Source organism: Pelmatolapia mariae, linkage group LG12 (genome assembly GCF_036321145.2).
Source record: "Pelmatolapia mariae isolate MD_Pm_ZW linkage group LG12, Pm_UMD_F_2, whole genome shotgun sequence".
Lineage (NCBI taxonomy): Eukaryota > Metazoa > Chordata > Actinopteri > Cichliformes > Cichlidae > Pelmatolapia > Pelmatolapia mariae.
In genome coordinates, this window is record NC_086237.1 from 7,254,254 (window position 1) to 7,269,423 (window position 15,170).

The window sequence follows — 15,170 nt, forward strand, 5'->3', positions numbered from 1 at the left end:
TTTATGTAGCTTTAATGCACATAAAAAACCAGCTGCTTGTTTAAGTAAAAATACATTGATTTTTTTTTTTTGCACTAATAAAGTTGCAGAGTTGTAAAGTATTTTGTCTCGCGTCAATTATATTGTCAGTTATATTGTTATCGCAAATTTTAAACTATATATCGTGATAAATATTTTTGCCCATATTGCCCTGCCCTAGCTCCCTCGTGCCAGCAGCACTCATGCAGCCCCAAACAATGACATCCCACCACCATGCTTGACTGTAGGCAAGACACACTTGTCTTTGTACTCCTCACCTGGTTGTCCTTAGTCTACTTGTCTTCAGCAAATTGTTTGCGAGCTTTTTTGTGCATTATCTTTAGGAGAGGCTTCCTTCTGGGATGACAGCCATGTGATGCTGTGTGCGGCGTATAGTCTGAGCACTGACAAGCTGATCCTCCATGCCTTCAACCTCTGCAGCAATGCTGGCAGCACTCATGCATCTATTTTCAAAAGACAACCTTTGGATATGACGCTGAGTATGTGCAATCAACTTTTTTCGACCATGGCAAGGTTTGTTCTGAGTGGAACATGTCCTGTTAAACCGCTGTATGGCCTTGGCCACCGTGCTGCAGCTCAGTTTCAGCATGCTGGGTATATTCTTTGCCATGATGTGCCATGTTAAACTTCCATTGAACAGTATGAAAGTGTGAGAGTAATAACACCAAATTCAACACACCTGTTCCCCATTTGAACCTGAGACCTTGTAACACTAATGAGTCACATGACACCAGGGAGGGAAAATGGCTAATTAAGCACAATTTGGACATTTTCACTTAGGGGTGTACTCACTTACTTTTAGGCAATAATGGCTGTGTGTTGAGCAATGTTCCCTCTAATTTTTCATGTGTCTGAGCGAACACACAAACTCCCTGAGCGGACACTTGGACCACTGTGAGCAACAGCAGACGTGTGCACTGTGGTCACGCCAGCATCGAATTTATCCAAGTTACATGGTTTATTAAAATAATCAAATTACAGCATTTACATTTATGTTAGACTACTTTTAATTAACTGCTTTAGCCCACTTACAATGGAAAATTTAAAAAAATCTTCTTCATGTCCTGTGTAGTATGTTAACACTATTGGAAGTAAAAATAACTTGAACTCCAATTTTGAAAACACAACTTTCTTTTTTTTTATTTATTTATTTATTTTTCATAAAGCTATGACTTGTATTATGAGTGTGAGTCTGTGGTCTGGGAGAGAGTCCTGTAACTCTCTGTCTGCAAAATACAGTAAATAATGACCAATGTTGGGCAATTAATTATATAGTTACTTCTTCAAAAAAGTAACTGAGTTTTGCAAACAACAGTTTTTTGCAGCTGTTTACCTAAAAATGCAGCCAAGGCGTTTTTTAAATAAACATTTCAAACTATTTACAGAACAATCCGGTGTTCTGCATGAAATCTGATGCCACAAATTATTTGTGCCACTCCAAAAAATAATTTCTGTCCACTATGAGATAAAGGAGAACAGCCTGATACCTGCAGGCCTGACAACAGGAGATGTATCACTCCTGTAACACCTGTAACATTCAGCAGTCGCCTCATTGTTCTGACACACACAACAAAACTATTGACTATACGACACACTAACTACACAAGATTTGCGCTAAACGTCGCAAATCTCTCACATCTCAACACACCGCCGTCACTCCTAAAACCTCCCCCCCTGCCTAAACAACTAAATGCCATGTTGCCATATTATTTTTTGATTGGTCCACATGGTACATTTTTCCACCAATAGGAAAGGCTGGGGGAGGGGGGCTGTTTTTGCTCACAGGCGGGGAGTGCTTTGGAGTGTTTTCCTTATAAAACACCGTTTTTACCGTTTCTTCCTGCAGTAAATATAGACAACGATAGTACCCGAAGAAAACTAAACATTGCAGATATTTTTATCATAACTCTGGTTTTACGTGGCCTATCAACACAATTTAAAAACTGGTATAAAGTCCACACTTTTTCCGTCAATTGTTCCGTCTGTCCTGCTCACATCTCCAATGGCTGTACACGTTGTCATTAACGTGGCTTCACTCCACATCAGCCACGCCGCTTTGCTAGCTAAAACACCGGTGTCGGCACATAAGGACGCTGTCGTAGCCTGTCAACCACGTTGATAAGCTGCGTATATACGAATGTGAATCCATCATTGGCAGGATAAGGTGGGATCGTTCTAATCCCATACTGGAGCAGCCAGTTACTTACTGACTAACACTGCAAAACAGAATTGTTAATGTATTTATTTTAATTTCAATTCAGGTGAGATTTTCTTTTTTTTGTGCGCAACACAGACCGTGCCAGCAGTGCGCAATTGCGCACGCGCGCAGCTTAGAGGGAACATTGAGTTATTTTGAGGTGACATCAAATATACAGTGTTATACAAGCTGTACACTGACTACTTTTCATTGTATCAAAGTGTCATATCTTCAATGTTGTCCCATGAAAAGATAGAATAAAATATTTACAAAATGTGATATAGTATCTCACTTTTGTCAGATACTATAACACCCCTCACTATATGGGAGATGTTTTAGTCTCAGGCTTTTCTGGTGAAATTTTTACAGTAAGCAGAAGATGCACTGACAACATTTGGAATAACTGTATTATCAGTGTATGAATGTGTGTGTGAATGGGTGGATGACTAAATGTGTAAAGCGCTTTGGGGTCCTTAGGGACTAAGTAAAGCGCTATACAAATACAGGCCATTTACCATTTTTTTTAATGAAATTTTGAGTTTACTTTGGAAATATTGACCGGAAGTCGTTTCGTCCTATTTACTGTTTGATTTTCGAAAGGAATCGAACCGACATAATTTAGTTTATTTCGCAGTTACATCAGTTTTCGCTGGGTTAGTTGCAATATTTTCAAAAACCGAAATCAGATCTGTCCACAAACAAGCTCTGATTTTGCCGGAAGTCATTTTCATTCCGTGTAACTTGACCCGTGGCTCGTTCTCCTCCCTGTTGCTATGGTAACAGGGCTCGCCCAGGTGGAGCCACTGGCTGGCGTCTTGTCGGTCACGTGGGGGTCTGAGGAACAGTAGAGAAAGTGGTAGCTACATTCCCATTAACCGCAAATTCATGAAAACAAGCAGCTGCACTGTGATTTCTCCTCGACGAACGATCAGATGAAATTACATCAGTTTTTTCTTCCGTGGGACAAAGTGCTTTAACGAAGACTGCTTTTAAGTCACAGCGGTCAGCAGTGATTAAGAAAAGAAATGCGGCTGTTTACAGACATTATCTGGTGGAAAACAGGTTTACTCACTGTGACATTTCGCGTTTTTTCCCTCTGCTGTATTCTCTTGTCTTGAGGTGGCTGTCTTTTAGACACGGTGTTCCGCTGTCTCCGCATCCTCTAGCATGAACTTGTAGCGTTGACGCCAGTATAAAAGCTACCTGCGAGGACGTGGGCAGTCCGCCATGAAAATGATGCATCATGGAATGTGAGCGTCTAAACTTTAAGCAACAATTCCACGCCGCGGAGAGTAAAAACATGGAGGTGAGGCAATAACCGACTGAGGCTGATGAAAAAGAGCCTCCCTCAGCTCGTTTTTTTTTTTGTGAATGTTTGACTCTGCTGGTCGTGGCCGACACACGCACCCAAAGGACCTGCAGGGGGACGGGACGTCAGTGTGTGTGGTGATGCTTCTTCTCTATTTTTTTTCTGGTGTCAGTTTTGGTTTCTCCAGCAAGGTCTGCGCTATTCCGCAATGGCTCGATTTGAAGACGAACTGTCCAGCCGCTATGGAGGCGGCTGTCCCGCGGCCCCTGCCAGGGGGGGCAGCCGGCAGCCGGGGCCTCCGGGTGGCCAGAGGATGTACAAGCAGACGATGGCCCAGAGAGCCAGGACCATGGCCATTTACAACCCAATTCCAGTCAAACAGAACTGCCTCACCGTCAACCGCTCTTTGTTCATCTTCAGCGAGGATAATGTAATACGGAAATATGCCAAAAAGATCACCGAATGGCCATATCCTTACAACCCAGTAAACCCCCAGATAAGCCGCTCTGTCCTGTATAAAACCCGCATGCCTGACGCCGAACTCCCGGGAAATTTTAAGGGGCCTTATTTAGAGGCAGAAGAAGCCGGCATCTAGAATACTGTTTATTAATTAGTATTAATATATATTAAGAAAGCAACAATACCTTCAGCTAAAATGTAAAACTTGCACAGCTGGCTCTCTGGTTGTTTCCAGTGTTGGTCACAAGTCCCATGCTGCTAAATGCTGTAGTCATGAGTTTTTCTTTTTATAATATAGCACATCTAGGTAAGAGCTGAAGTTTATGTGTGATGACATGACTATATGGGCTTGCTCGGTAGATCCTTTTCTTGTCTTCTGGTGAATGCTGTGCTCTGCAGATGGTGCTGTCCAGGGTACTGAACTTCAGCAATCTGCAGGCTTCCCTCAGCAGTGAGGCGGTGGCACTCTGCATGGGTGTGACACAAAACAAACAAGCGCTGAAATGCAGCAGGTTTCAGGTTATAAAGCAGCTCATGTCTGTTTGGTAGATGTTGTGCAAAGTGAGTGAATGCCACCTGTTGAGCTTTGTATGCTGACCAAAATCATTTCTTACTGGTGTGCATTTTGATTTTTTCTGAGGAAACGTCCCTGGAAAGACACCTGTATATGTGCATGAGTGTTCATGCAATTAACTCACATTTAGTTGTGGAATAGTATCCATTGCGTAAGTCACTGGTTGGTTAACCTCTGGCATGATAAAAGTTTTCTTTTATCATTCCTAATGTCGCAGTGCATTAGTGAGCCATTTATCCTGGTGTGCTGCAGGAGGATTTACTGTGGTTCAAAGCAGTTGGAGGCCTGGTGGCTGGAATCCATTGGTCTCCTCCCTCTCCTGAGGATCCTCTCCTACTGGCAGAGCTGTATCATCTCTGAGGGGTACACTAATAACACGACGGCAGTGCAATGTAGGGAGCGAGATACCCAAATGAGCGGTACAAATCTGCATTTAATTTCTTTCAAAAAGCAGACGTTTAATTAAACACTGAAGAACTGCTGCATATCACCAAATATGCATCACCAAGCTCCCACCACACTGGAGACTTAGAATGGTGATCACTTTGGGTTGTCTTGCTTTTGCAAAAATCAGGGAGTGTATTAGAAGATAGATATAGCTCTCTAGTAAGGTGCTAGTAAAATAGTACGACTATATTGAAGGGGCACGTCGTGAAAATATTTAGTTTACTGTACTGTATTTTTCTGTGGGTGTAGATGGAAAAAGTAACCATCTATACACACAATTATAATCAGGAGTTGTCATCCTTGATTTTTTGTGTAAAAATTTGACTGGAAGTGTTTGTTATAAGTGACCAAGTTGAGGTCTGCAGATCATGAAAAGGTTTCATGAAAAGCTGGAAAGATTAGTTTTGTAATGTAAAAGGTTACATTGTTAAATTGTAATAAGTAATGCAACTAAATTTAATGAAAGGAGTACAACTTATTTCAGTTAGTTTGGTACAGGAATTGCAATGCTAGGTGCTAGGTGTTTGGCAGATGGGAGGTAGTGCATATTCAAACTATAACCCCCCCCCCCCCCCCCCCCCCCCCCCCCCCACACACACACACACACACACACACAGTTCAAAAGAATGCTCTAAAAATATGACAGAAATGGCATTTATGACAAACAATATAACAAAGGTTATATTTCAAATGTAATCCACATACACTGAAAGCTTTTTGTCAACATCGCATTTTTACTCTGTAGTTTTTAAAACAATTTTTCCCAGTATCTGACTACAGTTACATTTATTTTCTGAGTTCATTATAGAACTCTGTTGTATTAGAACTGTTATATATAATGGAATAAAAATTTTCCATTACCGTTTCATTGACTTTGTTTGCAGTACAAATGTAAACATGAGAAAACCAGATATCAAAATTTGAGCCCATAATACCAAATGACTGAACCCAGTCTAGATACAGGGGCTCTTTAACGCAATCCTGCCCTTTATTCTTCTGATTATACTTACATTATTTGTGTAATTTTATTATGGAGTGCTTCTTGCATAAAGGAGTTCCTCTTCTCTCTAAAGCAGCGTTAGCTTCCCATTTCCAATATTGTGATAGCAGCAGCAAGAGGGAAAGGGAACATTTACAAGATGGTAGTGCTGCCAAAAACACAGTAAGCTGAGCTGGAGTTGGGAGACTTAAGCAAGTTAAGATTTTCAATGGAAGTAGATATATTGGATGTTGAATATGAAGCTGCTAGGCAGCAGGGAAAGAGAGAGACCACAGAGAAGCTTTATGCATATATTGAAGGAAGACATGGTGTAACACAGGAGGATGCTAGTTGTTGGAAGAGATGGAGACAGATGATCTGCTGTGGCAATATTACCAGTTAACATAAAAGGATAGCTTTGGTTGACCTATGAAGTGATAGCAAAAATGCCGGTGTGTCAGCATTGCTCCGCCCAGATGATTGAAACTGAGCTAATCATACGAACTTGGAACTTAAAAAAAGTGTTGTGTTAGGAAATAATCAACAAACAAATCACACTGAATGCTATACTGAGTCAGTCCTTGAATATATTTCTGCCACAAACTCACTCATCATCTATGCAGTTCTCGACACAAGTCGACACTTAGTAGCTGTTTTACCTGCTCTGTTGTCTAACCTTCCATTGATTTCTCTTGGTATGACAGAAAGATGATGACAAGCAGGCTAAAAGCTTTATCACTGATGGATGAGGTAGCCACAAAAAATAATAACTGCTATGAAATTTAATTGTAGCTTCAAGTGCATGCACTCTGTTTCTTTGAATCTTCTCCAGTATTCCTCTCCAGCCAATCTGATACATAACCTAGCACAATCATTTCAACAGAAAGAGATGTCTGGTGCCAGTGCCAAAACTTTCTATTCATGCATAATGCTGTTACCTACCAACCTACCAATGTAAAGGGGGGAATGGCTTTGTGTCAACCTTCGTCAGGTTTCTATGTCTTGATTTAATGTTTGCTAGTTTTCACAAGACTTCCTTAACACTGTCACTCCATTTGAGTACATGATCTTGGCCACTATTATAGCAAACTGCATTGTGCTGGCGTTGGAACAACACCTACCGGCCTCAGACAAAACCCCAATGTCAGAGCGTTTGGTAAGTAAAAAGCTGGTTGATTCTTTTATTGTGTTACACAATAGAAACAGCAGTTTGTAAATGCAAACACTGTGAGGATTAGCATTGTTATTTTTAACAGATGTCTTTCTTTTGTCTGGAATGCATGCATGCATGTCTCTCTGTAAGTAAATAGTTTCTATTCTGCAGACTCTCTGCTTCCAAAAAGTTTCTGATTTCATTCTTTCCTCTTTTACCTAACTGCATGCTCATGGGTTTGACCATTTCAAGTAGTATCAAGTATCTAAACTGAAAAGATGTGAAGATACCAGCTTTCCTCTCAGCGTGGGTCCTTCCTCCTGAGCGCTGCAGGTTGTGTAGATCCATGCAGAGCTGCCTTTGATCCCCATTGTGTCATTACCACAGGCTACCCCTGCTCCACCTTCCTCCCACCGAACTCTCTTGTCAAGTCTTTCTATTAAAGAGGGAAATAGTGGGAGTGACAATGGCAGGGCTGCTTTAGAAATTAAATACCACGTACCATAGATTTCATAAAATGTCTGTGTTTGCCCAGCAAAGTTATGGAGTTGTGACAAGGGCTGCAATTTAAGATTATTGCTTTGGGATTGTGTAGTGTCAAAAAAAGGAATACAAATTAAAAAGCCAAACTGAAAGCTCCCTGCTGTGATGGCCCATTGTGAATAAGGAAGCGGTTGAAAGGAGGTATCAGTACAGAAGGGGGAATAATTATTTGATCCCCTGCTGAATTGGTAAGTTTGCACACTTGCAAAGAAATGAACAGTCTCTAATTTTATGGTAGTTTCATTTGAATGAAGAGACAAAATATCAGCTAGAAATAAAAAAAAAAACACTAAAGAAAAAATTAGTATTTGATCCCCTACAATCCAGCCTTAATTCTGGCTCCCACAGATTCGCCGTGTGGTCATGTGTGCTCACACAGATTGCAATCAGTTAGTCAATTAAATACACTTGATCTGTCAAAGGACATCAGGGACAATATTTTAGACCTGCAGAAGGCAAAAACGGGCTACAAGACCATCAGCGAGGAGCTTAGGGAGAAGGTAACTACTGGTGGTGTGATATTCTGTCTCTCTCTAATAAAATTAAACGATCATAAAACTAAAAAACAAATCTACTATAAGAATTAGAGACTGTTCATTTTTTTCCAAGTGAGCAAACTTACAAATTCAGCACAAGATCAAATAATTATTTCCACTACTGTGTAGTCTTTTATATGATTTTTATAATCTTATACTCTTTTAATTGTTGATTTGGTTATTTGAAAAGGTCTGTTATTCTATTTAATAGTAGAATCCGCCTGTTTGAGGTAACAAAGATATTAGTTGCACTTTTTTCAACATGTAATTAACCAAAACGGTGCCTTCAATGAGGTTTCAAGGCATCTGATAAAAGCAGATATAGATCACTTTTCTGGTGATCACACTACTATTTGATGTTGCCATCCAAGTCAGTGCACCCTTTATGCTGATGGATGAACAGGCTGTAGCGTGAATGTAGCGTGCCTGTAATGTTACTATGTTACTCTCAGTCTCTCTGTACAAAAAGTTTCATTTTTAAGAGGAAGTTAAAATGTCCAATACTGCTCGAAAACGAGCAGGAGGACAATTGCATTGCAACGGGCAAAATTGGATTAGGGTTATATTATATGTCGGAATATTCTGAGGTGTGAAGTTGATAACAGATCGCTTAACCGTAACCAATTAATGATTACCTTTATGATACCTTTTGGGGTTTGTTTTTTGAATAGATTGAATAGATGCCTTGACCAAAGTTTGAGTACTTTTTTAAAACCTCTTCTCACTTTAAACTCTATTAAGTTAATGGAATGATGAAGCCGAATTAATTATACTGAATCAGTCTACCAGCACTAGTTACACCATGTGTTATTCCTTTTACTGGGGGACACCTCTAGTTTTCTAAACCGTTTCCAGAACTCACAGATTCACAGGGAAAAACAGGTTTCGATTTTTCGTAGTTATAGTTCTTTTGGTGGGTTAAAGCATCTGAATGAGCTTGCTTTGTAGAGGATCACGGACACTTAATGATCTAGATCCTTCTTTTCATTGTGTATTATTTCACATTATCTGTCTCAATCTTTATAAATTTATGTCTGCAGTTTCAGAAATCCTTTGCTCTTCTTTCCTCTTACAGGATGACACAGAGCCCTACTTTATTGGAATATTTTGCTTTGAGGCTGGCATCAAGATCATTGCCCTGGGCTTTGCCTTCCACAAAGGCTCCTACCTGCGTAATGGCTGGAATGTAATGGACTTTGTGGTGGTCCTAACAGGGTGAGTAGCGCAGGCCTAATGGCTTATGTAGCTGCTAACTGACAGAGCCGATGGGCAACAACGATTAATGAGAGGCGGGAGAGAGCTTTGTTGTGTGTGTGTGTGTGTGTGTGTGTGTGTTGCATTTCTAATGATCAGTAGAGCTGAGCCATTCCAGATGGTAGGGTGTTTTCTTCCTGTCTGAATAATCAGTGTCTCAGTAAGGGGAATTGTCTGCAGTAGATGTGCAAAACAGAAGGAAATCAGAGAACACAGCACAGAAAGGACATTAATACAAATCCAGTAAAAGCTTCTTTCTTTCTGTTTTTCATCTTTAAAATCATGAAAAACAAACGCATTTTCGAGTAATAGCAAGTTTTGTTTTTTCAGGGGATTGTGTTGAGTTTAAGGCCATGGCTAGTTCCTTCTGACCACTCTGATGAAAGCACTTAGTTGTGGTTTTAAGAAATTTAGAATAGATGGTACAAACCTTTTTGGAAGTCTGTCTCAAACATGCATCAGTTTCTGTCATGTTTGTGTTGAAAACTTTGGCCAAGTTAACAAAGGCTAACACTGTAGATATTTCCCCAAAAAATGTAAGCAGAAACACAAGTAAAGTTGACTTTTTCATAGAGTCAAACTGTAAGAGTTTAGTTTACTTTGTTAACGTTGTATTTATTCTTGTGACTTTGAATGCTAGAAGCCTATTAAACTTCTATATTGCTATACAGTTTAGAACTCTTAAAGATGTGGAAGAAGCAAGCTCCTTTAAGCAATTACTTTGGTGTTCCTCCACCTCCAAAGAAATGTCAGAAGGAGTCCGAACTGCAAAAGAAGCATGTATTCTCGGAAAAGTGGTTGCAGGAGGTGAACTGGCTTCAAACAAATGATGAACGCACAGAGATGTATTGCAGAATATGCTGTGAAAATCCCACTCTAGCGGACAACTTCTTATCTGGTGCGCGTTTTTGTATTTTGACAGCACATGCGCACCTGTGCACCCCTGGTTATACAGGCATGCGACAGGTAGCATTGTATGATATCAGCAAGTTGTGGTGCCTATGTTCAATTTCTAAAACTTCTGGTGTTTATTGTTTGCCATGTATGAAGAATCTGTTTCGTCGTCACCAGTTTTTAGTTAATCTAATTTTTATTATTCATTTTCCGGGTTAATATTTATTTGTTTAGTCAGCATATTAAAATGATAAATTTTAGTCTTCAGATAGCTTATTTCATCTAACAAATATTTAAAACGCAGAAACTCAGGAAATGAACGTTATTATTTGTTTATAGGTAAAACGGCCTATCACTGGGCTCACGTCTTCTAAAAGTATTGCACTGAAACCAGATGTTACAGGCCATTATCATCTGACACACTACTTGTTTCTGTATCTGAAGGGAAAAAACAATTGGCTGATGAACTGGAATATCTGATTTTAAGTCGCCAGCTATTAGTATCAGTTTTAAAACTCCTATGAATCGGGTTCTACCCTTGATGTTTATTTGTACCTTATGAAGGTCAGTCTGGAACTTCAGGTAAAAATTTTGTAGCCCCTTTAAAAGTGATGCAATGCTTTTGCATCACTTTTAATTGCTGTTGAAGTGTAGTAACAATGAAAAGGAAGAGGCTGTATTGTGGGGGGTTGATGCTGGAAGGGCGGGGATCAGGAGACTGCTGTTATGCTGCTGAAAGTCCCTGAACACGTGCTAGCCCCACTGGGGGACAGGCCAGCCTCTTTTACGTAATGATACAGAGATTTATTTGCGCCGTCTTGGGCTGTGAGGAGCCTCGTTGCAACAAACAGAGCCTCTGCCAATTCCCAAACCTCTCATCAACACCTTAACCTCTTGCTGGATATCACTAGGAGTCAGTGAGACTTTTGTTCCTATTAGCTGGAAACAAGGAAATATAATAAATGTCTGGTTTGCTAATATGTGCCTGAGATCTGCCTGTTTGCATGTTGCATCTTTATTGTAGAACCAAAACTGTTTGTGTTCTGCATAAATACTAAATATAAATATGTTAAAACTAGCAAATATAAGGATTCCTTATATAATCAGTCAGTTCTAACGATCCCACGTGAGCATCTCAGACTCTGTCAATTTTCTTGTTCCATAGCTTTAGTGTATCTAATGAAGCTATAAAAAACTTCATACTATAAAAATTGTCAAGTTACAGGCCTTCAAAGTACATGCAGAGAATTTTGCAGTTGTTTATCCTTTTTGAGCCTTCCTTACATAGAAAGAGCTGTACTGGGAGCCCAATCCAGTCAAAATATTTTCTTGATAAGGATGGAGGATGGGTTACACTGTCTTACATATAAATCTAGTTATCTTCTGATGATGGCCTTTTTCAAGCTATAGGCAAGTGATGGAATACTGTGGGATTAAAAATAGGCTTAGCATGTGCATTACACAATAAACAATTTCTATTATATACTTATGAATAATAGAAACATTCTAACATATGCAAAATGTATGCAAGGAACATTTCTCCTATTAAAATGCTTTATTTGCATAAGTACCCACAAGTGGTATGTGTGCATGTACTGTATGAAGCATAAATCGCGCGTTGAGGTTATTGACAGGTTGTTAGAGCCTTTATGCAGCCAGAGCATTTGTAAGATAGAGAGAGAGAGAGAGAGTGTGTGTCTGTGTGTGTGTGGCTGGGTGTGGGTGTGGATGCAGCTCAAGCAGGCCTGATTAAATTGGGGCTGAACAGGCTGGCATGTCAGCCATAATTGAAGGGTTGGGTGGTGGATGGAGGCCATTACAGCCGTGGTCTGGTCATTTTATCAGGGCCGTGCTGCACTGATGGGTTGAGCCATGTTTTCTGGGTAGATATCGGATCACTCGTGCAGAGTGCATGCAGCTTAACACACACATGCAGGTAGTGCACTTAAGCATGCTTGTACACACATGCTGGCCAATCATTTCTCAGTGATGATGTCCATTTCCTGCAGGATGTGCTGTGTGAAAACCCATAGCAATCATGTATTAGCAGTGACTCATTGATTATCAGCATTCAGCTCATCTGAGCAGTCATCTTAGCAGGTTGTTTGTAACTTGAGTATAACATGACCCTTCATGGTTCACTCTGTTGTGCTTTCACAGGTTGCAAATGCCACATCCTCTCTTCCATGTAACATGAAAGATTACATTACAGATTACAACACTTGGATAATAAGGAATTATAATATTATATCGTAGAAGTAACAAATACATTAACTACGGATTTTTGTAATTTTTGCAATATTGCACTGACAGAGGGGAAAAATAGAATTTTTATAATATCGGTTGTAAAACTCACCTATGCTGTAAACCAAGGAATTGTAAACTGAGGATTCTACTAGAATAGCAAGGACTAATATAGAGGCTGATATAAAACACCTTAGAGTGTAAACTTATTGTGGAATGTACTGTCAGGAGATCTGTGGTTTGCCTTTGTTAGTAACACAGTGACAAGGATGCCAGTATTGGGGCTCTGCTTTTTCTGCTCTCAAATGGTATCGGTGAATCCAGTTAACATGCAAGCTGTGTGACTGCAGGTCACTCATAGCACACTGAATTTACTGCATAATACTGTCCAGTATTTTACCAAACTGCTATTGATAAAATGAACAAAGTCAAGGCAGTCAACACGAGGAGAGCTTCCAGGGAAAAATAGTGACAGCCACGATCCTTTTCTGGCTCTAGTTGATCTAAGTGGTGTCTCTGGCTTTTTTCTGACTTGCATTTTGCCACTGCAGATGTTTGACATTGCATTTGCTGTCAAACTTCACAAACTGGTTGAAACAACACAATATTGCCTCCACCCAATTATCAATGAAAAACATCAGCACAAATAACGAAAAGGAGCTAGGAGCTTTGTTTTTATTCAAGTCAATTGAACTTTATTATTTTTATTTCACAACAACTGTCGCCTCAAAGCACTTTATATTGTGGGTTACAGATGCTACAATATTAGATAAACAACAAGAAAACTCCCCTTTACAGGTAAAAAACCTCCAACTGAACCAGGGTGGGCAGCCATCTCACTGATTGTAAGCAATCAGTTCATCTGGGTAGTCATCTCAGCAGACTGTTTCGTTCATTCAAGTTCATTTCAATTTATCTGTGTCAAACTTTAGTGCTATGGTATTTTGTTGTGAACCATTATGTAAAGTGATCATTTTATTTTATTACAACTTGGGCGTTGTCTATTGTAATCTTCCACGATAACTTGGAGAGGATCTAATGTGTTGAAAGTAAACATTGCTTACATATTAAATCCTCAGCATGTTTTTTAATCAAGACATCATCTTTAATTGCACTGACTACTCAGAAAGAGGATACTTAAAATCCTGATGACAACTGGGGTATTCCAGTACTGAAATGTATCATGGTAGAATTTCTCTGTCTACCTACTGGTAGAGAAGTATTTTTGAGCTGAAAAAAAAGTTGTAATTTAACTGTTTTAGTTTTGACTGACAACACCAATAGAGTGAATTTTAATGTTGACACTATGAGATGTTCAGATTTCCTCTGTGCTATTGTTTGAAGGGGGGGTAAATGTAATGGTGTTGTCCATTGCTGCCACACATGTGTTTTCTGAAATAAAAGTGAGGTTACTGTACTTCCCATAAAAATCTAATTTGATACTTACTCTAGGTGGCATTACCTTGGCCTTCAGTAATACTGTGAGGAATCTTGAAGTCATGTTTGACCAGGATATGTACTTCAGTGGGCATATCAAACAAATATGGCCACACTTCCTCCTTATAGTGAGCTACTATATGTGTGGTTCCCTTTCCTGTTTATGCCACTCAATAAGCATTTAGCGTATGCAAAGTGTCTTCACTGTAGAATTTTTGGGGGAGTGGATGCAAGTGCCTCTATCACATTTATGGGAGGTAGAGAGGGCCATCTACTCAGTGAAAGGTTGGTGGTTTTATCCTTGGCTTATCATGGCAGGGAGTCCTTTATGATATAGGCTACAGACTGTTCAGGATGTAAGCAATGCACTACAGCAACCTTCTTAGAGAGTTCACGGATTGCTGCAAGAGCTCTTTTCTTATTTCTGTTAGTGTCTATCATATTCCCATTTTTCGATGCCCAATCAATTGATCAAATGGTCTAGGTATTCCTAACGACCCCTTAGTCTTTCATTATTATTGAGCTGATGTCATGGAGTTGCTACGGATCAGACTTATTCTGTCACATCCTTCACAATTAGGCCCTTCTTAGAAAGACTTAAATCCTTCCTTTTTTCCCCAGTTCAAAATTGGTGACTACTGTTCACTTATTCATATCCCAGAATTGATCTCTTTTAGCTTAATAATAATTCATAGCATATGTGAAGCAGTTCGAGGGCCATCTTGAACTTGCTATCAAATGATCCCATCACACATCACAGATGCTTGCTCTCAAAACAGGGGCCTGAATCGTCTTTCATTAGCTGGTAATCAGATAACTCTACAATGTTCCAGTATGATGTAGGGAGTTGCTAATAAGAACATGTATTTGCCTCCTGCATGCTCCTACCAAAATCAATAGTGTATTGAGCTGAACACAGAAGGAATAGATTCTCCTCAGCAGTCCTCTTTATAGCTGGCTGGATCAAAGCAGCTGCTGTTGGATTTTTGCAGTGATTTTTGCTCATCCCTAAAATACATGCCACACACAGCATAAGTGCATCTGTTTCTCTTATCAGTAAAATATACCATATTCAATTTTTTTTAAATATGTTTTCATACATATT

General features: G+C 39.7%; 1 protein-coding gene across 1 annotated transcript in view; it reads left to right on the forward strand.

Annotated features, from left to right (window-relative positions):
* The first annotated feature begins 3,229 nt into the window (after window positions 1–3,229).
* cacna1ba (calcium channel, voltage-dependent, N type, alpha 1B subunit, a) overlaps window positions 3,230–15,170 on the forward strand; it is a 257,230-nt gene continuing 245,289 nt past the window's right edge. Inside the window, exons 1-3 of the mRNA XM_065471832.1 lie at window positions 3,230–4,013; window positions 7,055–7,160; window positions 9,312–9,451. Of these exons, the coding sequence (XP_065327904.1) occupies window positions 3,754–4,013; window positions 7,055–7,160; window positions 9,312–9,451 (506 nt within the window). The 5' untranslated portion in view covers window positions 3,230–3,753. The remainder of the gene's footprint in view (window positions 4,014–7,054; window positions 7,161–9,311; window positions 9,452–15,170) is intronic.